This window comes from Lethenteron reissneri, chromosome 42 (genome assembly GCF_015708825.2).
Source record: "Lethenteron reissneri isolate LAM-NWPU_2019-01 chromosome 42, ASM1570882v1, whole genome shotgun sequence".
In the NCBI taxonomy this organism is placed as follows: Eukaryota; Metazoa; Chordata; class Hyperoartia; order Petromyzontiformes; family Petromyzontidae; genus Lethenteron; species Lethenteron reissneri.
The window spans coordinates 5,260,413-5,284,981 of record NC_083820.1 but is presented as its reverse complement, the minus strand read 5'-3'; the positions used below and the strand labels follow the sequence as shown (position 1 = coordinate 5,284,981).

General features: G+C 45.7%; 1 protein-coding gene across 1 annotated transcript in view; it reads left to right on the top strand.

The window, feature by feature from the left end:
* Positions 1-467: 467 nt before the first annotated feature.
* The window catches only part of LOC133352939 (protein argonaute-1), a 37,275-nt gene continuing 13,173 nt past the window's right edge, over positions 468-24,569 (top strand). Inside the window, exons 1-13 of the mRNA XM_061568945.1 lie at positions 468-710; positions 8,025-8,193; positions 8,962-9,082; positions 10,306-10,487; positions 13,005-13,141; positions 14,262-14,396; positions 16,500-16,587; positions 17,491-17,638; positions 20,044-20,163; positions 21,372-21,494; positions 22,702-22,835; positions 23,692-23,876; positions 24,356-24,515. Coding sequence (XP_061424929.1) covers positions 680-710; positions 8,025-8,193; positions 8,962-9,082; positions 10,306-10,487; positions 13,005-13,141; positions 14,262-14,396; positions 16,500-16,587; positions 17,491-17,638; positions 20,044-20,163; positions 21,372-21,494; positions 22,702-22,835; positions 23,692-23,876; positions 24,356-24,515 — 1,733 coding nt within the window. The 5' untranslated portion in view covers positions 468-679. The remainder of the gene's footprint in view (positions 711-8,024; positions 8,194-8,961; positions 9,083-10,305; positions 10,488-13,004; positions 13,142-14,261; positions 14,397-16,499; positions 16,588-17,490; positions 17,639-20,043; positions 20,164-21,371; positions 21,495-22,701; positions 22,836-23,691; positions 23,877-24,355; positions 24,516-24,569) is intronic.

Here is a 24,569-nt window from a genome sequence, read left to right as displayed (position 1 = left end):
GAGGGGGTGTAGGGGGCGGGGGTGTAGGGGGAGGGGGTGCGTAGGGGAGGGGGTGTAGGGGGAGGGGGTGTAGGGGGCGGGGGTGTAGGGGGAGGGGGTGCGTAGGGGAGGGGGTGTAGGGGGAGGGGGTGTAGGGGGCGGGGGTGTAGGGGGAGGGGGTGCGTAGGGGAGGGGGTGTAGGGGGAGGGGGTGTAGGGGCGGGGGTGTAGGGGAGGGGGTGCGTAGGGGAGGGGGTGTAGGGGGAGGGGGTGTAGGGGGAGGGGGTGCGTAGGGGAGGGGGAGAGTAGGGCGGGGGTGTAGGGGAGGGTGCGTAGGGGAGGGGGTGTAGGGGGAGGGGCGAGTAGGGGAGCGGTGCTGTAGGGGGAGGGGGCGCGTAGGGGAAGAGAGGGGTAGTATAGTACAGAGCCCCCACCCCCGCACAACCCAGTCACGTGGGTGAGCGCTTAGCCAATGCGCTGCGTTGTTGAGCGCGAGGCCTCGAGCCCGTGCATAACAAGGCCCCCCCCTCCCCCCGCTCGAGCGCGCGGGCCCAACCCGGGCCCCGTCTCGCACTCTGCCCGCGTCCTCCCCTCGGCGTCTCGCCCTCGTCAGTCGTCGTCGTCGTCAAACCTTGTCCCTCCCTGCGATTGACGACGATCACAAGACGCACCTCCTCCTCTTCCTCCTCGTCGTTAATGGCATGGACCCAGGAGTAGAAGCTACCGCTGTGGGTGCGTTGAGAGAAACAACAACAACAGCACCCGTGGCACAGTTGCGTTGTTGAAGAGTGGCACGTTATTGTGGTGATTAATTTGTGGTGTTTTTGTGGGGCTCATTTCTTGTGTAAAAGTGATATTGCCGCACATTTTTGGTATTTTTTGTAACGTGCGTGGCCCTTTAGTACAATGTTTACATTTTGGGTTTTAAAAAAAGTCGAATTTTGGAACAAAATAAATGATTGTTTGGCAACATCGGTGGCATTCGGTGGGCCATTTCTGGTGCAAAAGTGTTTTGAGCCACAAATTACCACCACTTGTTTGTATATTATATATTTAACCAATGAGGTTTCTCTAACTTGTGTGCTTTCCACGTATGCACCTTAAGTTTGTTTATCATTCGTACACGGTTTTATATATATATGGTCAAATGTTTTACAGTAAGCACGGTCGCTGTGCGAATTTCCATTGTTTGGTGATGTTGTTATCGCCACTTTCTGGATGCTGCTGCTGCTGTTTATGACTTTGCTCGAGGAGTTTTTGGCTCGTAAAAGCACCCGTGGTTGAGAGCATAAACCACCTTTTTGCCACCTTTTCATCTCTGCGGTGTAATTTACAACAACATGGATAAAAGGCAACAAACATACGAGATATTTATCTCGGGCGTCGCTGATGCAAACGCCCTGGTCCCTTTAAATTCGGCGGTGGCACCGAGTTGTGTCTGTTGAGGTCGCCGAGTCAAAACTGGGACAACGCCACTCGGATATTGCGGCTGCATTTACTTCTGTGGTGTTGTGGGTGCCCTTGTTATTGTCGTCACAGACACGGCAATGTGCGTCTAAGCTCGATTAAGTGACTTGTTAAACGTCGGTGCCGTTTGTCGCGAAAGATGCGTGTGCGCTTCATGTAAAGTGATCGATGCTTGGCACTGTATTGTTGGTATGTGTCAGTCAGTCAGTCGATGTATGATGTGTGCTTAGTATATTATTGGTGTGCGTATTACGTGTTTGTATTATACCTTTGTTAACATAGGTTATGCGTTTGTTCACTATGAATATAGCTTCAAGTTCATGTATTAGGTATAGCCCTGTGAGCCATTCGGCTCTTGAATCGGGTGCAACCGCAACAAACAAAAAACATCTTAAAGTGAATATGTGACCGAGTGCAAACAGAAAATCCAAGAAAAGACAGCAAAATATTGCTGTTGCGTTCGCTAGCAGTTTCGGGATTGTGATTACTCTTAGTTCTGTATCAGCACTGTCCGGTATTTATTTCCTGTTGAAGTGTTGTGTATGCTTTGCGTGGGCGATGGATGTCCACTGTTATTGTTGTGCATCTGTTAGTGCAATAGCAGTGTGCTTTATTTGTGTATCTCATGTACAATGTGTTTTACTATTAGTGTGAGTATTGTGTGTATTCACGAAGTATGAACACTGCACCGTGATTATTTGTTAGTGGGGATGTCGTTTGTCCACTAGTGTAGTTTGCTGTTACTGTTAACTCGTGTGGACATTGAGTGTGCGTTAACTATCTGCGTTGTTGCTGTGTACCTTATGAGTGGAGGTTCTGCGTGTGATCCCTGTTAGTGCGAACACCACTGCACCCTGTTCGTGAATTGGTGACCTGCCCATCCTGGACATCTGTGAAAAAGAGCTTAATAGCTCATCGGATTCCTCCAGTCTAAATACATATTTTGATTCTCAGTCCCATGTGCATTAATAGTGTAGGGACTGATATTTTTTTTTACCTTTCTATCTGGCAACAAAACTGACACCTTTTTTACAAGGAGTCATGTTTGCATAGACCACAATACCTGCAGTCATAATGCATACATAAAACATAACTCTGATAATGTATGCACTGACAGTGCATACATTATCAGAGTTATGTTTTTTTATTGTGGTCTATGCAAACATGACTCCTTGTAAAAAAAAGATGTCAGTTGTGTTGCCAGATAGAAGGGTAAAAAAACAATTATCATATTTTTTACTGGCAAATGAGGTTCCAATGGTGTAAGTGTAGGGACTGTTCACGATTGGTGTATCCACTGTGTGTTCACAATTATCGGTGTGTCACGGGTTAATTCGTGTTGTTCCGCTTACTGTGTGTGGGTTCATCAATGATCGTCATCAGCCGTGGTCTACACAACTGGATGAACGCATCCACGTACTCTCAACAACCCTCACAGCCCTGAGCTGATCTCATTGCTCGATCGCAGAAGTGGTTGTTATCTGTGAAAATGCTGTCAGGTGGCTTCAAGTCCGTCTCTCATCTCTTTCATTGGCCACCATCAAGTCAATAACTACTTCTTACACGCGTTTTGTCCCACTCATGTGGGGTCCGCTGTCCTTGCCAACCTTCGCCACGCTGTCCTGTCCTGCGTCATCTCTATTTCTTCTCCACGGGCCACCATGTCCGATCGTGCCACATCGTCCACCTCTACGTCTGCCTTCCTCTTGATCTATTTTCTTCCACTTGCATCACTTGCACCTTCTTACCTGCATAATTTTTTTCCTGTTGTCTCTGTTGTGAAAATGTTGTTGTCTTTTCTATTGCAACCACTCGTTTTGCCTCTCTTCTCACTGCCAGGTATTCTTCCAGATGGGCCTTCTCCCTCTCGTGTTCTGCCACTCATTAAACTTGGCCTTTTTCTTTCTTGATGCCTTTTGCACTTCATCACCCCACCACCATGTTTCTTTCTGTTGCATCTGTCTTCCTTTGCTCACTCCCACTGTACTACCTGTTGCTTTCAGTATTGCACTCACCAGTTGTGCCCACATTTCATTCACACTCCTCCTAGGCCTTACACTTGTTAAGTTCTCCATCGCTTGCCTGCAGAATTTTTCTTTCTCGTTGATTAGTTGCTACCATTTCACCCTACTACAGTTCTTTTGTCTCACCTTCCTCTTCCTAACAAGTAGTCTATGTTGTCCAGTCACACACATTCTCCAGGGATTACTTTGCAGTTCTTCACTACTTTCAGTTGCTTCCTCCTGACCAAAATACAATCTATCTGGCTCTTCACCTCTCCACTCTGGTAGGTCACCATGTCCCTCCTGCTTCTGGAATTAGGTTAATCACCACTGCAAGATCATTTGCCTGGGTCATTCGAAGTATGTCCTCTCCGCCCCCATTCCTACTGCCATATCCGCATCCTCTGGTGCCTTTCATATCCTTACCTCTTCCCGCTTTTTCATTTAAGTCTGCACCCATCACCACTGCTTCATCTACCGGTAAACTCTGAAACTCCTGGTCTATGCTCTCCCAAAATTCATCCTTCTCTTGCCTACTGCAGCCCATCTGCGGGGCATACGCAGGCACCACATTTACAACCCCACTGTCCAGTACTAGTCTGACTATGATCAGTCTGTCATTCACTCTTCTGACTTCCACCACCTTTCTCTTAATCTCCTCACTCGGCACAACTCCAACCCCATTACGCCTTGCTGTGGTTCCATGGTATAGCAATTTAAACCCACAGCCAATCTCTTTCGCTCTGCTGTCTTTCCATTTTGTTTGCTGGATGCATGCGATGTCGAATTTCCTCATAAAGAAGTCCACTAATTCCTGCCTTGTCCTGTCATTGTTTCAATATTCCATGTGGCCAACCTTCCTCTCGGAACAACCTTCTGCTCTTACCATTTTGTTTCTCCATTTTGATCTGTGCAGACAACATATTACCACCACCCGGGTCTGCACTCTCTGCAGCGACAGAGTCATTGGGTGCCGAGATTCTTCGCACCCTCTGCCCACTTAAGGGCTGTGGGGGACTGAGGACCATTTGTTTGCAATGACTTTATATCTTCTTGGTTCTTTGGGTAAAGTCACGTAGAAGGGAAATAATAAAATAATTAAAATAAATCTTCTTGGTTCTTTCGGTAAAGTCACGTAGAAGGGAAGTAATAAAATCTACGTGACTTTACCGAAAGAACCAAGAAGATGAATCCATGCAGTCACGAAAGCTTTAAATCGAAAATTAAAATAAAACAATAAAATACAATTCTCACGATGTTTCGGCCACAACGCAAGCAGCCCGTCCTCAGGTGAAGAACAGGTCTGTCGGAAAGACAGCGTCTGAATGAACAGGTTCATTTAGACGCTGTCTTTCCGACAGACCTGTCCTCAGGTGACGAACAGGTCTGTCGGAAAGACAGCGTCTGAATGAACAAGCTTAAGACAGCGTCTGAATGAACAGGTTCATTAAGACGCTGTCTTTCCGACAGACCTGTTCTTCACCTGAGGGCGGCTGCTTGCGTAGTGGCCGAAACGTGAGAATTGTATTTTATTATGTTTTATTTTTTATTATTTTATTGTTTCCCTTCTACGTGACTTTACCGAAAGAACCAAGAAGATGAATCCCTGCAGTCACGAAAGCTTTAAATCGAAATCATTTTATTATGTTTTATTTTTATTATTTTATTGTTTCCCTTCTACGTGACTTTACCGAAAGAACCAAGAAGATGAATCCCTGCAGTCACGAAAGCTTTAAATCGAAATCATTTTATTATGTTTTATTTTTATTATTTTATTGTTTCCCTTCTACGTGACTTTACCGAAAGAACCAAGAAGATGAATCCCTGCAGTCACGAAAGCTTTAAATCGAAATCATTTTATTATGTTTTATTTTTATTATTTTATTGTTTCCCTTCTACGTGACTTTACCGAAAGAACCAAGAAGATGAATCCCTGCAGTCACGAAAGCTTTAAATCGAAATCATTTTATTATGTTTTATTTTTATTATTTTATTGTTTCCCTTCTACGTGACTTTACCGAAAGAACCAAGAAGATGAATCCCTGCAGTCACGAAAGCTTTAAATCGAAATCATTTTATTATGTTTTATTTTTATTATTTTATTGTTTCCCTTCTACGTGACTTTACCGAAAGAGCCAAGAAGATGAATCCCTGCAGTCACGAAAGCTTTAAATCGATAAGGACTTTATATGTTTTGGCTTTAGGGTTTTACGGCCGGTTGCCACCAGACTCCAACCCTCTTCTCCTTTAATCCTGGCTTGGGACAGGCAGAAACGAATTTCTGGTGGAGTTGATGTCTATAATTTGTGTTGTCAGATCCATGTATTCTTATTTCTGCCTGTCAATGTAATTGGAAGCATGCATCTCTCCGTGCTTCATACTTCTTGGCTTTTGTTCAATATTCTTTGTCAGTGTCTATTTAAATATGGAGTAGGCCAAATGACCAAAATGCATGATGAATTTAACTAACTACTAAATCAGGGTAAAGAAAATTACATCATTGTAATGGGAGACTTCAATGTAAAATAACTTGGGCTGTGACCAACTTTAGCTGAGGACAATGTTAAACTATTATTGTGGATATGTGATACTGTGCCTGTCTTTGTATCATCTGATTGATTCTTGAGATGTTTGATGTCTGTTTGCACTGTTGAATTGTTTGCATGGTTGATTATCGTGTTAGTTATTGGCAGGCCGGTTGTTATATGATCGTCTGATGTAGTGATCTGTTTAGTTCATAAATACTATGGTGTTTGAATAAAGAAAGAAGCAATAATTCTGTAGCTTAAGTTGATGTGATGTCAATGAGAATTACATGGGGAATGGGCCATTACCCAGGTACTCGGGTGCATATATTGTATCCATATGTTGCCACCACGTGTCACTCGTACCGCGTGGCCAAAGGTGGTAGTGCCCTGACACAACTGCTCTTTAGAAACACAGAAAGCCTATTGTGTCACAACTAGTGAAATGTATCAAAAAATGTAGCTGCAATGTGTTATAAACTAAGCATCGTTGGAAATTTCTCAAATGGTCAATCGCAATTGGGACGCGAGTGTATATCTAATGTTGACAGAAAGTGGTAGCCCAGTTGATGCCTCAACTCCAGCCAATGTTGCTTTTTTTGACTGGTTTATTTTGGACTAGCTGTACTACCCGGCTTCGCCCGGGACTTGGATCCACCACGCGCGACCACCTTTGTCTCCCCAGTGGCGATGTTCACACACCACAGCAGTTACTCGTTTGAGGCTTAGTCGACCTAGGGGAGGCCCAGGAGCAGTTGAAATAATCGTCACCAGTGGTGGCCGTGAGCGGGAATCGAACTCGGGTCGCCGGGTTCGTAGCGTGGCGCGCTAACCACGACACTACAATGCGTTACGCTTCCACACGCGCGGGTCACATGACAGATGTGACGTCACAGCTCACTTGCCATGCAAAAAATATATGCATTATTGAGCTCTCCCCCCCTCCCCCAAAAAACACAAGTGTATTTCTATAATTTTTGCATCGTGTACAGTCTGGAAAGTACCCACATGGAAAATTTCAAGTTTGTTGCATGTCGGGAAGTACGCTAAACATTTTGAACAGACACACATAATCACAACTTTGCCTTTTATATATATGGAGATGAAGTCAGAAATTCTATTAAAAAAGTTGTGTACTGATGAGATAGAGAGTAGCGTTTCTGCACAATAATGCACATCCACACACTTTGCATGCCACAGTGGATTTGTTGAGAGTGTAGCTGAGATGTTCTGGTACGTCCGGCACACAGGGCAGACTTCAGATCTGTTTGGAATTCGGACCTCCGAGAGAAGCTGCACGTGGAAGGCAGTTTGTTGGCTATGGATGTTGTAAATCGACACCCTCATAAATTAGATGTCCCCTCTAAACGGATATTCCAGCTAAATATTATAAACCAAAATAAATAAATTAAATAGTGACGAAGCGGTGATGCCATCATGACTTATAAAGACCGGTCCGAGGATGTCTATGCTTCTGGCATTAGGAAGTATGTGTGCTGTAGAGGACATGTGTTCTAGTAGAGGGTGGCTAACCATTTAAAAATAATTTATGGTCCTTTTTTAATCCACTGCTGGATGAAGGCGTCTGCATTCAATGTCGATTATTGGGGTTGTTTGGCCATTATGCAGTTCAGGTTAGTGAAGGGGGTTCAGAACTGGTGGCCAGGAATCAAACTCGTTCAGCCTAGTACGCTCGTCGCTGTCCCACCACTCCACCCCACCCCAGAGGGAGACTATATAGATGTATGTTCTGTTTGTCATTAATTCTAACAACTATTTTCTGCAAAAAACGTATTTCTCTTTGTTGAAACGCCCACATATCTGGATGTTGACATGGCTAGCTGGATAGTTGTTCCTATTGTTAGCCGGTTGAATTTGTATGGATGTTAACATGCTCAGAATGCTACTACTTCGCCTAGTTTCCAGAGACAGCCATACTCATACGTTTCCATTATGCCGATTCTCCCCTATTCGAAAACACATACTGGGGGCGACAGGGATATTGGTAAATATGGCTGAATTAACTCCTCCCTCTCTCCCTCACCCTGCAGGGGATGTGCTGCCCCCTCACCTGCAGGCCCCTCGCAGGCCTGGCCTCGGCACGGTGGGAAAGCACATCAAGCTTCTGGCAAACTACTTTGAGGTGGACATCCCAAAAATCGAGGTGCATCACTACGACCTGGACATCAAGCCCGAGAAATGTCCTCGAAGAGTCAACAGGTGCCTAAATTCTTTTTGCATACTGCACGCTGCTAAGCTCGTCTCCAGATGATGTGTTGGTACCCGCCTGTGATTCAGCGCTTTGGTTGTTGATGGATTGGGTAGAGATTTGTGAGATTCCCAAACCGCTCGGCTGTAAGGTAACGAGAAAATGGTAGTACAGCAAGTGAGTTGGTGAACCTGTTTGTGCAGATATCTGCAAATGCTATCTCTTCATATGTGTGTGGGTTTTTGTTTAATGCATGGCCATACCTGGAAGGCTGAGGGCCAGGGATTTAGCGCCAGCTGTTCATCTCCCTGTGGCATCCTTTGCAGTGATGTCATTCATTACGATGACTTCCTATGCACAGCCTCGTGTTAACGGTAGTCTATTTTGGAGGTGTTCTTGCTGGATTGGCCTGTTTTATCCACTTGGTTTGGTTGGCCCAGACTACCGGGTAATGTGAACATCGCTATTGAGCCCTGTCAATTGAGGTATGTTTAACCCGTTGCCCCAGGAGAAGAGATTGACCTCTGAATTGAGTTAGAGACAGTTCTGCTCTCAAATAACCATTACCCTGAAGAGATTTGTGGTCTCAATAGGCTTTCACCTGAGTTCAATGCTGTAACAATAGAATATCTCTTGAAACAGCATGGCTTTGCTCTGTCACATGTGCTCATCATTGCTGCTGGCACTGATGTTATTGTCCAAACGTGTTGCTCTTCGCCTTGTTGTAATTTAAATGTAAATTTTCCTGTAATTTTTTTCTCGTCTCTCGTGGGAACTAGGGAGGTCGTGGACTACCTGGTCAACCGCTCCAATGTGCAGTTTTTCCGGGATCGCAAGCCGGTGTTCGATGGCCGGAAAAACCTGTACACGGCGAGTGCACTGCCCGTCGGAAGAGACAAGGTCCTTGCTGCAAAAGCACAAATTAACAAAGCACCTCAACATATTTGTCAACAACACTGTCTTTAAAAACGAAAAAACTTTATAACAGGCAACATATTGAGCAATTGCCAATCAGCACGGTTGGCGACGTATGTTTTCGAAAGAAGTTCAACATGCATGTATACATCCAGACTGAAGAGGTAGCGCACTCATCTCTCGGGTCTGTTTATTCGAAGAGGACGTTATCTCTCTGGCCTATTAGTGCTGTGAAGAAGGACTATTGTCCACAATTACACCTATTATATACTTGTCAAGGCAGTATTATTACGAAGTTGTTGATTTGTTTTAGAGATTCATGTGTGTTGTGTGTGATTTGTTTGTGGCAAAGGTTTCTCTACACTCATTACGTGCATGCTATTACAGCAAATCCCCTCCCCAGCTAGGCAGACCCTGGCGATGCAGAATTCAAGCCAGAGCAGGTAGAATAATCAAAATATATAAATATGTATTGTAAACATAATATAATAAATATAACAAAGACATTTAGATCAATTGTATTTAAGAGTATGGATTCCTGCAGTCACGAAAGCTTCAAATCAAGATTGTATTTAATTGTATGTTTTGTCATTTAAATATGTATAATACAATATACTAGAACATGTTAAATTGTTCATAGTGAAGTGTTATTATTGTGTTTAGTTTGTTGTCCTACCCTCGCACTTCCAATTACCACGGGTGGCTACTTACGGTATGAAAGAAGCTCAACATATATATCCAAATGTACTCGCGTCCATATGTGTGTGGTGGAGTGGGTTGATAGGAGCCGGGCAATGGGGAATAGGCGTGGGGTGGTGGGGGATAGGGAGATTGCCGTACCCTCGAGACCAACGGACATACTGTACCACACAGCACATAACGTATGGATTATTTTTTGGTCTGTGCAATAACACGCTACTACACATACTATATATCATACATGTACCGTTGTTTTTTCTACAAAGATTTTTGTTGAAATAGCTAGCTGGACTAGGACTCGCCCCTAGTTCTGGCCATCAACCTGGTTCTGTTTATTTCCCAATTTCCAGTACATGGCGCATTGAGATCTACTGAATGAAATGCGCCTTACAAGTGTAAATAATAATTAGTCCGGCTAGCCGGAGTTTTACCATAACCAAATTCTGGAAAAAGACTCACAAATTAAATTTTCCGTCGTTGTTGCTGCCACCACCGCTCCGCTGGTGTAGGTGGAACTTGAGGTGACGCTGCCGGGCGAGGGCAAGGACCGTGTGTTCAAGGTGGCGCTCAAGTGGGTGGGCTACGTGAGCTGGCACGCGCTGCACGACGCGCTCGCGGGCCGCATCATGCAGGTTCCCCAGGACCCTGTACAGGCGGTGGACGTCGTGCTACGACACCTGCCCTCCATGCGGTGAGTGGAAATTCTACATTGCTATGGAGAAGGTCACTTTCTCTGTGTCTGGAATTGGCAGGCTTGTGGGCGCTGTGATGGTGATATCTTATCTGCCTCGCCTGATATGCAGGAGGTTGTGGGTTCGATCGCGACTCTTGTCGCTTGTATATTTGGAGTTTGCACGTTCTCCCCATGGTCGCATGGATTTTTCTCAGGGTCCTCTGGTTTATTCCTCCGCATTGTGAATCAACATGCGTTTAGAGTAGGGTATTTGGGTGCTATAATTTTCCACTGTGAAAAGCCCCTTCGTTGAGCTATCATTTGTGGCCTGGTCGCTTCTGAAAAAGAGCTATGTAGTTCACTAAGCCTTACCTGGTAAAATACAAAAATTGTTTCGCTCGTAGTTTTAGTTGAAAGATCCGATGGAAATCGTGCCGCAATCATGGCGATTTGTGCTTGGCACAGAGAATCAGTGGGCACTGAGAAACGGTAGGCACAGATATTACCAGGCTCCTTCTGCCTTTATATGGCCATTGATTAAAAATAGCAAAATGGTTCAGACCACACGAGTTCCTATTTTGAAGCGCCTGGGAAGCCTGCTCTTTTGTTGCCTTTACGTGAGGGCGTTCGTCGATGCAACTACACCCGCTCGCCCCCCCCCCACGCCCCTCACCACCACCTCCTGCCTCCCTTGCCGATCCTCCACGCCTTACAACACCCAGCAGCAGCAGCAGCAGATTTCAGTGGAAACGCACTTGACCAAGAAGCGTGTGCATTGAGCAATGGGCGTGCTGCGTCTCTCTCGGGGCCTGGCTTGCTGCTGGGTTCGTGTTGTGAAAGACAACCCTGAGGTTTCTGTGCAAGTGGGAGAATTACTAGTGGAGATGGAAACGTTGCTGCAAACTGTTGTGACGAAGCATTCTCGTTTTTGTGTGTGAATGTCTTTGGCGTATAATGATTTTTCAAACCTTTTATGAGTGTGTGCTGAGCTTTTTCTATAAAAAAAAAATTAACCCGTAAAAACAAAGTTTTTCACTATAAATCCTTTATATGCGTGGCGGCTAGAGTCCTCCCGTCCTCTGGCTTGAGATGGCTGCCACCTATGGGTCAGATGATTGTCTGGCACCATTAAGCAATTGGTAATTAAATATTAAAAAATATTTTCCCTAAACAGTGTAAAATTGTGGAAATTTTTTTTTACGAAAATTGATTGTCACACACAACGAGTCTGTGTGCAAAATGTCAGCTCGATTGAATAACGGGAAGTGGGTTAAAAAACAACCGAAAGATTTGCACGGTCGTAAGCAAGCAAGCACGCAAGCAAGCAAGCAAGTGAACTTAATATAAAGGAATTGAAAAATACTTGCGATGCTGTGTGAACCCACAAAAGGTGTAATTTGTGCTTATTTTGTGCACAGCAGCATAAAGAGTTTGACCTTTCTCCTCCAGTAGCAATGGGTTTTCTCCAAGCACTCCAGTTCCTTCCACACAAAGCAGTAGAAAAAAAGTGAAATCTCTTTAATAAATAAATACTTTATTTGATCGATTCCTATGAGACAATGAAACGGTCAAGCGTCACAAGCTGGATTCTTCTGAGAATAAATCTGAAGGAGTCTGCGAGATAATTCCTCAACAATGATCACATGTTATTAATTGGGTAATTATGTTTTTCTCGCGGTTGTATTTATAGGTTACATGTGAACCAGACATTTCCTTTGAGCCACAAGGCCAAATGTTGTGCCCCTATTTGAGCATTACAAGTAGCTATTCAAGTAGAAGCTGGTGCTGGCTACCGTTGTTATGGAATGTTATATAATAACCTATGTGAGTGATGCACGCTGAAGTCCCACGAGCATTAACATTGAGTCTAACCACATCTTACATTTGTGCGTTGTTACATAATGTGTAATTATGTGCAACATTACTATGCTGTCTAAATTAATATTTCAGAATAATTTTTTAAGGATCTGATTGGAACATTTACTTTGAGAATTAAATACGCAATGATTTTGTTGAATAAAGTATCGTGGTACCATCGTTAGCTTATGCATGCATTTATGACTTTCATCTTTTACATGTTTACACTTGCACTGACTAATTGTGTAATTGACTCATGTAGGGTGAAAAGGTCACCACAGTCGATGCTGTTGATGCCATCACCCCTCAGCATTGTTTCCTCGGTCTGATAAATCCCACCGCTCATGCAAAGTTGACACCTGACCTTCAAAGTCCACTTTTACAATCGTGTCACCTCCACCGCTGTCTGGCTTTAGGCCTTCCCCACCCCAATGCTTGTCATGGTAACCTGCTGTCCGCCATTGTACGCACGAGTCCCACCCATCACAGCCTCCTTATAATTAGGCTTACAGTACTTTTTTTACTACATTCTTGTCTGAACTTCAAAATTGGCCCTTAATTTTTTAAATGAAATTATAAACATCTTCTGCTGTGCCATACCAGCCTTCATAGGTACTCGCTAACAACACTTTTCTGAACAGTCTGTTAAAGGCTATATGGGGGATCTTTGTCTTGTAGATATACGCCGGTCGGACGCTCGTTCTTCTCGTCCCCCGAGGGATACAGCCACCCATTGGGTGGTGGCCGCGAGGTCTGGTTCGGTTTCCACCAGTCTGTGAGGCCGTCCATGTGGAAGATGATGCTCAACATTGATGGTACGTGTGTGTGTGTCTGTCGGCATGCGTATGTGTGTGTCAACGTCTGTACGTGTGTCAACGTGCACGTGTGACGGTGTGTAAAATTATCGCCACTGGGGTAACGAAGACGGTCGGGCATGATGCTGGCCACCCACCCCCTCGTGTACCGTGCCGGCCTTCATAGGTGCTTGCTAACAGCACGTCCCCAAACAGTCTGTTAAGGCTATACGGGGGGACTTTGTCTTTGGTTGCATGTCAGCGGGGGTGCACGCTCGCACGTGTGTGTCAGCATGTGCGCTTGAGTGTGTTGGTATGCTTGCGAGTATAATAGTTATGTGTTTTTTAATATGCAGTCATTATTGACCTGGCTGAGACCATAAACTTGCTACACATACAAACATAATTTAGTCATCTGGTAGCTGAAACCCAGAATCGAACCTAGAATCTCGGTGAAGCTGCTTAGGCATCCTTTACCCCTGAGTTATGTGACCACAAAGAAGTCATCGCCTCATAGGTTTCACTCATCTCATTAATCATGTAAAACTGGAAAAGGAGAAATATAGCTGTGCTGAGACTGAATACAGTGTTATATCATGTTTGGATGCATGCTTGCGAGTGTGTGTGCAAGTGCTTGTGTGTGTGTGCCGATATAAACGTGTTCACGTGTGTCTGTGTGTGCGCATTTATGCTAGCCACTTGTCTGGTGCAATGATTCACTCGCCATGCTATGATTCCACTTAGGATCCATTGCAAGCATCCTTCAGAAATTTCTACTGACGTTTGGTGCAGCAGCAGCACTGTGGTGTGTACGCGTTGAAAGATGATTTCGTGGTTATCACACAGCGTTACAAACCTGGCATCGTGGGCTGGATTCCCAGCCATGCTTGTCAAAAATGGCAAGTTGTACTGAATGAACCTAATGAAGATTTTGACTAGGCTTTCAATGAGCACTCGGTACTTGGTAGAGTATATAAATAAACATCAGCATGGAGACGATGGTGCCTTGACGTGTTGTTGGACACACCCTCCATTTGAGGATTGTGTTGAACTTATAAAGTGGTCACTAACAACAATTTCCCTACAGTCCATAAGGTTCTATGCGGGATAAATGTGTGTGTGCGTGCTTGTCTTTGTGTAGTGTCGGCCACGGCGTTTTACAAGGCTCAGCCGGTGATCGAGTTCATGTGCGAGGTGCTGGACATCCGTAACATCGACGAACAGCCCAAGCCACTCACCGACTCCCAGCGCGTAAAGTTCACGAAAGAGATCAAAGGTACAAAATCCTGAGCTGAGGTTAAACGGGAAAATTTTGTTTCCATAATATTGCATTAAAAAAGCCGATGTCCACGTTGCTTTGTTTAGCGTGGCCCGCGATACTGAATGAATAAAGTTGCAAGTTGATCTTTGACACGGAAGCAACCGTTTTAAATTTGTTTTAGTGCACAAGCAACAAGTACTGTAATTGGCTGGACAGGGTTATATGGTTGTCATGGCAATGTTCAATTCAACACAGCTGAAAATGTGTTTTTATGTGCACAGTGACTTGGAGATAGTGAATACGAAAAACTGGGTTTATCTGTCAATCTAATGGTAAATATCATCATTTAAGTTATTATAGCAGTTCCACTGCTGGATTATTTTTTTCCGCCTGAGGACGACCGCTTGTGTTGCGATCGAAACGTCGTGATATATTATTATATATTTTCTACCTACGTGACTTTACCGAAATAACCAAAGAGTAAGTTATTATACTCATGTTATCAATGCCGTGAGGGTTAAATATTGTTTGTTGCCGATTTTCTGACCCGTCCTGACTGGACATCTGTGAAATAGAGCTTCATAGCTCATCGGATTCCTCCAATTTAAATAAAGATTCTGATGTAAAGTGGTAGGCCTCATGTGACCTCGGGCCCGATAAAAACGGCCTGCAGGGGTTGTAGGTTTATAGTATTTGGCTGCTATAAATTCCCACATGATAAGCTGCTTCGTTGAGCTATCATTTGTGGGCAGGTCACTTCTTAAAAAGAGCTGCATCGCTCGGTGAGCCTTACGTGGTGAAATATATTTTTCAAATCGTTTAGTTTTCCTTTTCGGGTCACCACGTCTGCTTGAGGCTCTACTGTATACATGATGAAAGGCACACAGGGAACATCATTGAATGGAATGAGTGGGCAATGCCCAACTCTGTTGTGAAACAGAAACAATGATGTTGCTTTGTTTAACACGGGATGTTGCACCACATTTGAAGGCAGCAACAATGTTACGTGCACAAAGATTGCAAAACTAAGGCAGAGTTTGCAGGGAAGTCTAATACACGCGGCAGAAACATTCCAAACCGCTTTACGCAGCTGCTGTTTTTCTTTCATGTGTTTTGCATTCTGGAAATGTTTTTTGTGGCTCTAGTATCGAGCCAAGAGTCAAAGTACCTTCCTGATTAAATGAGCATCTGAGTGGTGCTCATCTCTGTTGGGGGTCTGAGCTTAGGGGTGGATATTGACCGTTTGATGGCAGGGACCAGACTATCCATAACACAATCACAAAGAAGGAATTGCGATGTAGACTGAGTTTGCAAAACAGTAGCGAGAGACATACATGCATATACATTTTATTCATAGTCATGTGGGAGTCCATTGAGATGGTGGTTTGTCACAAGGGAGGCTTGAGGTGCAAAGTACAGTGCAACATTTCACAGTGCAAAATTTCACAGTGCATAACAATGATAAATACAACCAATAAACATTAAAAATGTCAAAAAAGAACCCTTAATCATTCTGTATAATTTAATATAGAGTCTACAAGAACACATACAGTACAAAACAATATGGCAAAGCCAGTTCATTAACTGAACCTGAAATCCTATTAATTTACAAGCTCGCACTCACGCATCCTAATGTATGTGCATTATTCATGCTCGTATGCAACCTTACATAACATTTGTTAAAGTAATTATGTTGTGAAAGTATTCGATTACCAATCCAGCCCGAGAACCTATAACAATTGAGCATTGGTGTTGGGAAGCTGCCTGCCAGTTTCATGGCATTTGGTTTGTGCATTTTTGTAATTTTCTTAAAAACATGCGTTTCCTCGGATCGGTGGACGTAATCTTTCCAAGGTATTTTAACAAGCACCATGTCGCGGCTCCCTTACATAATAAAACCTTACAGCTGCTCGTTCGCCAGAAATAAATTGTAAAGATCTCGTCTCCTAACACTAGCTCCCCACCGCCTGCCGGGATAACTGGCCACCCGCAGCAATTATGGGCCGAGCGTTCTACAACCACGGAGGCACCGCGTCAGTAATGACCCTGGTTCCACTGTGAGGCGTACGTTGTAGCCCAATATTCGCGTGGGTTCATTACGCGTGTGGTTTGTGCCAGGCCTCAAGGTCGAGATCACGCACTGTGGGCAAATGAAACGCAAGTACAAGGTGTGCAATGTGACGCGGAGACCTGCCAGCCACCAGACGTAAGGGTGCACACACGCATGCACGTATGCACACACATACACACACGCATGCACACGCACGCATGCACACACGCATGCACACACACAGCAACAACAGCAGTCGGCCGTTCACCACTAGGTGATGGAGATGTCACAATTGGTAGGTCCCGTACTTCTTTGAAATAATGTCCAGTGGTGAATACTCCCTGGCAGGAGGTCATGGGATAGACCCATGAATTGCGGAGTCACAGACCAGAGTGGCTGACAATGGTGGTGATGCTGGTAGTGATCATAGTGGTAATCATGATGGTGGTCATGGTGGTTGGGTTGATGTTGATCGTGATGATGGTGGTTATGATAGCAGTGATGATGATGATGGTGGTGGTGGTCATGCTCGTGTTGTTGGTGGTTGTAAAAGTGGTGTTTATGTTGAATACAATGGTGGCAGAGGTGCTGGATGCAGTGATGATGACTAATTATGATGATGCATGCAATCATCGTGAAAGTGGCAATGATTAATGACAACGATGGTGATGATTGTGGCAGGAATATTTAAACTGGTGATAAATACAACGATGACCACAATTGTTTTCTCCCTGCACACATATCGCCTTGATAGACTGTATGAGCAGCTGTTAGCGAGCACCTATGAAGGCCGGCACGACACGCAAGGGGGCGGGTGGCCAGGACCATGCCCAGTCACCTTTGTCTCTCTAGTGGCGATATTTACACATCGCACCAGATACTTATTTGAGGTTGAGTCGAGCTAGAGCAGAACCGGTTCAGATAATTGTCGCGAGTGGTGCACCTTGAGTTGGAATTGGAATCGGGTCACCGGGTTCGTAGCACAGCGCGCATAACCACTGCACTTCCGCTCCCCATATGCATACGAACACACACGCACACACACATGCGGACCACCAGGTTCCCTCTGCAGCTGGACACGGGCCAAACGGTGGAGTGCACGGTGGCACACTACTTCCGCGACCGGCACAAGCTACAGCTCAAGTACGCACACTTGCCCTGCCTGCAGGTCGGCCAGGAGCAGAAACACACCTACCTGCCTCTCGAGGTCAGTGCCAGCACCCGCATGTATGCAAGTTGAATTTCTTTCGCATCGTACGCAGCTGCAAATCCGTCACTTGGGCCACGCAGTTTCTTTTGCCCTCTCTTCAAGCCACGCGAACAGAAGGGCGTACACTCGCAGGCTTGCACCTATTCACCCCCAACAACTTGACGATTTGGTCTTGTTTTTGCCGTCTTGTTTGTTTAATCACACATTTTCCACTTGTCTCGCAGGAAAAATCGCACGTCAGTTGCGTGTAATCTGCGTACTTGATGTGTTATCAATGCTTTCACGTGTAATTTAATGCATGTGTATTGAGTCCGATAATTTTTTGTATAATTAATATGCCCTGTTACGTGCGTACATTTTGGCATTGCTACTGAGCACACAACTTCTCTGCCTTTGCTCCTTGGGGGTTCGTTTCTGCTCTGCTGCCCACGCTGTCTGCAACTCTCCCTCTGTGTGTCCACTGCTCATTCCTCCTCTTCGCTGTTTGAAACCAATCTTGAGATTTTTCTTTTTTCCTCTCTGCCTACGCCTTCTTCTCCATCCACTGTCCTCATGCTTGCCCATATACAAATGTTGATATTATTTCCCACTGCTTGGCATAATCATGCCATTTTTTTTGCAGAATTTTTTGACAATAATTACCCTTCCCTTAAGTCCCTTCCCTGTCCATAGTGCACATTCACATCCCCATCCTTGTACAGTGGTGTTGTATTTAGACCGTTTATACAGTCGTGATTTTTTGATGTCATTATTTTAAATTGTATTGTGCTCAAGATACATGTTTCAAGTGAAAGAATTATGTACTGTTTGGGTGAAACTAAATGGATACCACATGTTAGGCTAATGATTCAAACGAGATGTGAAAAAAATGACAGACAATACAGGACCTACTTAATGATGTCAGCTATACCAAAATCTATAGAGATTCTACCAACTCCCATATTATGAAAACCAACAACATCATGACTGATTCGACATCTTTAATCGAACCAACCAAGCGGCTTGCCTTAAAACCCTCTGCTGCTAGACCACCCAGATTGTATGGCTTACCAAAAATCCATAAAGAAGGCGCACCTCTCCGCCCTATCGTCCTCCACCATTGGCTCACCCACCTACAAACTGGCCCGATTTCTGCTTGAAACCTTGCAAACATTCACTGGTAAGACCACCTCAGCTGTACTTAACTCAGCTCACTTGATATCTTCCATTAAGGACATCTCACTATCTCCAGGTGATTTGCTTATCAGTTTCGATGTGGTGTCTTTGTTTACCAAATTTCGTGATTTGATACCTTCTGTGAAGGATGCGATCCCCAACATGCAGTACCCCGGTGTCTACAAACTAAGCTGTGTCTGCGGCAGCAGTTACATTGGGGAAACTAAGCGACATGTCTCGGACCGGGTCCGTGAACATAAGGCAGATCTGAAGCACGGTAGGACCAATACCTCAGCCGTGGCTGATCATTATTTAACGCTGTGGGTGCACACGAAATTGATTTTGCCAAGACGAAGGGCCTCTGCAAACCCCCACTGGCTATCAACAAAGATTCGTCCATGAAGCCACCCAGATATATAAACACAGACACGATTTCAACCGAGAAGATGGGTACAAACTGAGCAATCATTGGAAGGACGTTATTTACCAGTTTAGGTCATAACTGGCTGTGATGTTCCCTCCCTACCTGTCGATGTTAGCAGTTATTTTCGACTCTCTGAGTTACATTCACTAACACAGCCACCGTCAGCCGTGTTAGTATCTCCATGTGGCCACTGCGCTGTCCGAGCTCTCGCCGAGCTTCAAATTTCTTACATTGACATGCTAATCTCTCGCAATACAATGGCTACCCCCCACAGATCCGTAGTACCGCCCCTACATTGGCATTAGCTGCCCCGCTATTCTCTCAACCATTTGTAAACAGCTCTTTGATTGGTGTAGACCTACTGCAGGTTACGGAGACCTCTCCTATATTAACATTAGCTGCCCCGCCCATCTCCAAACCATTTGTAAACAGCTCTTTGATTGGTGTAGACCTACTGCAGGTTATGGAGACCTCTCCTACATTAACATTAGCTGCCCCGCCCATCTCTAAACCTTTATAAACAGCCTGCCTCGGCAGATTTCCCCCCCTGTTTTCACCTGAAGACGATTGCTTGTGTTGCGATCGAAACGTCGTGATATTGTTATTATTTAGATTATTTTTTCTATCTACGTCGCTTTACTGAAAGACCCAAAGAATATAATACGAAAATGGATTAAAAATAGATCATTCTGCAATCGAATGTCGACCGTTATGACAATTTGTAGACTAACGTGTAGTGGAGGGTTATTTTTATTACGCGCCTATTGTAGATATATTTTCACTGTTATTGTGGTTGTTTTTTCTCCGCGTGACCCACGTGCAGGTGTGTAACATCCTGGCGGGACAGCGCTGCATCAAGAAGCTCACCGACAACCAGACGTCCACCATGATCAAAGCCACGGCTCGCTCAGCCCCCGATCGGCAGGACGAGATCAGCAAGCTGGTGCGCTCCGGTTGAACTTTTAGCACGCGGCGATTTAACCGGGTTCTCAATGACGACGAGTTAATGGTCTCGGCCTGATCCCCAATTATTGCGTAGAAACATATACTGGTAGGAACCTCCTGGTTACACCAGCCCACAGGGGATTATTGTGTCCGTCCGTCTGTCGTGCAGGGAGGGGCTGGGTGGGGAGGGAGGGGCTGGGTGGGGAGGGGAGGGTGGGGAGGGTCTGGGTGGACCTGGGTGGGGGGTGGAAGGGGTGGGGCTGGGTAGGGTAGGGCTGGTCACCCCGTGGTGCCCTTATAAAACTCAACGTTTAACCTACTCACGCCGGCTTGTGCCCGCCCTCACAGTCGGGCATATTTGCGGAATACAACACGCCACCGTTGACCCTGGCCATTGACTGAGCAACACAACGTTCCTACCAGCTCCCTCCGCAGGAATGTGTTTGTTTAATTCGTTTTGTTTCTACATTTGGCTTATTCCTGCTCTGAGCATGAAACCGTTTCAGTTTATTTGACATGCGATAAACACAACATTTCCTGGAAAATATAATTTTGACTGAATCTACACTCATGTATCACTCCCCCCCCCCACTTGAGCTTTATGAATGCTAATTTGTATGAGTCCCTGCAGGTAGATGTCTGGAAGGTAGTGGGCCCTTGGGTCAGATTGTGTCACTGTCCACCCTGTTTACCTCCCCAATGTGGGTTCCATGCCTACCAAACTATTTTCTAGCAATGCGTTATTCAACTCTGTTATTCAACTCCGGCACTTTCTTGGCGTCATGATGTTGGGTGAAGTTGAGGGTGACCCAGTTTGCATTTTGATAGAAAGAAAATGTGTAGGTTTAATGGGGAATTACCCTGGTTTATATGTGCAATACATTTATAAAAAATATTTTTTCCACTATATTACAGACATTTCGTGTGTGGCCTGCAAGCAAAAATCACATTCTGCCACGTGACATATTGAGACCGGCCAGAGGAGGGCATCAATGGGTCCCCAGAATAGATGGGACCAGCTGTTGAGGGGTTAAGCCTGTTACAATTGTGGGGATGTTTTTCGACTGATAAAGTAATACTAAGTGCGTTTTCTGTGCTGCGGTTGACTTATCCTATATGAAAGGCAGGAGCATTCAAACCCGTTGTCGTTGGCGTATTTAATAAAACACATTTAAAGCTCTTCCCCATTGTCCGCGCGTGCGTCAGATGAAGAACGCTAGCTTCAACGTGGACCCGTACGTGCAGGAGTTTGGCCTGCGGGTGCGTGACGACATGACGGAGGTGACAGGCAGGGTGCTGCCTGCTCCGATGCTGCAGTACGGAGGCCGGGTAAAGACATTGTGCCACACAGTCACATACTCATCCATATGGTACTGTTAGGCATGTGGCGATGCATCATCGCACTGTTCATGGAATAAAAAATATCTTTTAAATATTCGATTTTGTATGTAGTTGGTTTTCGAGAACTTGCAACCACTAGAGCAGTGGTTTTCAATTTGTTTGGAATTGTGCCCCCCCCCCCCCCCCCCCCAATAAATTCCACTGGTCTCCTTGCCCCCGAACCCCCACCAGCTTCTGTAATACAATCAAGATTACTAATGCCACACAATACAGAGACATCACATGTTCATGTCCTCTGGGCCCATGTAGTGTTCGACATTTGTTTCGTGTTGTGTATTGGCGAGTTTTGTCACCACAACGCGATGCCGACATTCACCGCACACGCACTTACACCCTTGAAATTTCGCCTGCACGGTATCCATGCCGCAGCTTGCACCCATCCCTAAAAGGAATGTGGGCGCACCTCACGGGTTCAGAACTGCTACACTAGAGACTCCACATTCACAATTGCCTGGTGCCGCACCTCAAAGTGGGTTGCATGTCTAACTGCTTCTTTGCTTAAATTAGCACCTCCGCTTAGCAGAGGCTATGTACGCACTGGCGGAGCCAGTGGGGGGGGGGGGGGGTGGCACGTGCCCCCCAAATGCTCCGATCGAAATCCCTAATTTCGATCGGATCATTTGGGTTTATTAGTAATAAATTGGCATTTTGCGACCCCCACTGCCAATGTGTAGCATATTATTACGTGCCAGGGACTCAATGAGATGATAGGACAATAGTCTGAGTCCATAATTGGCAATGAGTAACGGCAAACAGTTATGACTCACATAATTATGCGCAGTTGCGTATACAGTACACGACTTCCCTGAAGGCATTCACTTTCAGCGAGCATGATGCCGATCACACAACGCGGTTCGAATTCGACCCACGATCAATGGCTGCGCCATCGCCGAAAACGCGTCGAATAAAAATCAAGGGACAAGTCCTTACTTACCAACAACTATCATTTTTAAATGCTGGAGGGGTTCCCCCCCCCTACATGAAAATCCTGGCTCTGCCACTGTATGTATCGTGTGAAGGAAGTTCAACATACATCCATCCATACATTGGCAGCCCTGAGCCAGTGATAGGAATTGCACTTTGTAATAAAATTAGTTTTTTTTACTTCTGCTGCTGTTGTTGCTGTGTGACCCAGAGCCGGGCTGTAGCGACGCCCAGCCAGGGAGTGTGGGACATGCGGGGAAAGCAGTTCTACTGCGGCACGGAGATCCGTGTTTGGGCCATCGCCTGCTTCGCCCCACAGCGCCAGTGCCAGGAGGATGTGCTCAAGTAAGGAGACCGATAGATACCCACCCCACGCTCATGCACAGACAAGGCTGTCCCGTTGAGGAGCGGCAAATGCTGTTCGCAACCACCCGTTAATGCTGGCAACGCATACGATGTTTTGCGCACTGCACTAGGTACTCGTTTAAGGCTGAGTGGACCTAGCAGAGGCACTCGACAGGTTCAGATACCACTTGCCACGGATCTTATGACACGGCGCTGATCGCACAGTATTTAAAGTGTGCAGTTGGTGCCAAGTCATGAAATGAACAAACTACTAATTAGAACCCTTGCAGTGAGCATAGTAGCATCTTACTCTTTGGTTCTTTCGGTCAAGTCACGTAGAAGGAAATTTTAAATTAATTCCTGCAGTCACGAAAGCTTCGAATATAGAAGCATCTTGTGTCTGGGAATGCTCCAGTGATGCCTGGGAGTTCTTGTTACTCATGAAGTCACTTCAGTAGCCTCTTCTTTATGCTATTCACACATTTTAATTACCCTGCAAGGAGTGCTTATCACATGTCGCTCGAGAAAAAATGTTAAAGTCTCAATTCTAGAATATACACAAATAACTGGTAAAACCAAATTTATTTTGGTGGTTTTTGTTATGCAGCCAATTGTAACCAGGCCCTAGACCATCAATTCACTCGACTGGAAACTCAGATTGGAACGGAGGATCTCAGCAGTGCCGCACCTCCGATTCGCACGGTTTGCTACGTCCCGCGCGAAAGAAGTTCAACGTACATGCATACGTATACACGTGCCAACTCGGCTCTCTGGCACGTTGTCACAGCCTCCTTCGCCACCCCGGCCGACCTCTACTCAATCTTGAGTTGGTCATTTGTGCTTTTGCGTTTTGCAGGGGCTTCACGGATCAGCTGCGGCGAATCTCTAAAGACGCGGGAATGCCCATCCAGGGCCAGCCGTGCTTCTGCAAGTACGCCCAGGGCACGGACAGCGTCGAGCCCATGTTTCGCCACCTCAAGAACACCTACATGGGCCTGCAGCTCATCGTGGTGGTGCTGCCTGGCAAGACGCCTGTTTACGGTGCGGGGAGAATCGGCGTGCATTTGCGTGGCTTCTAGAACGCTTTTTATAACATTTGATTGTCCTCCGATATAATTGAATGGCGATCATAATGTAACCGCTCATCTTAGCCGGCAGGGCCAGGATGCCACGCCATGTTTTTGTTCAGCGCTGGCTTGCGTCTCCAAGTGTTGAGGCAACCCTTTGAACAATGTCCGGTTTCTGTCACGTAAGTCCCTAATGCAACTTTATCCTGAAGTTGTATTCATCTTGGATCAACTTTACGAGAGTTATTGTGGCTCCCCACCCAGTTACAGACAGACGGATAGTGCAATTCCATAACGCTTTCTGTCTCCGTTGGAAAGCTTGATAGAAATCGGAGGCATCTTCACGTATAAAGCTCTCATTGTTCCATTCGTAAATGTAGCTCTCTTCCTCGCCCCCGTCCTCCTGTTATCCCTGGCCGGTGTGCGACCCGCGACACCCGTTGGTGTGCGCAGCGGAAGTGAAGCGTGTGGGAGACACGCTGCTCGGCATGGCGACGCAGTGCGTGCAGGTGAAGAACGTGCTCAAGACGTCGCCGCAGACGCTCTCCAACCTCTGCCTCAAGATCAACGTGAAGCTCGGCGGGGTCAACAACATCCTCGTGCCGCAGCAGAGGTGCCCGTTTGTGCCGCGGCGGGGGCGGGAGGAGGACGGGCTCCGGATTTGCGG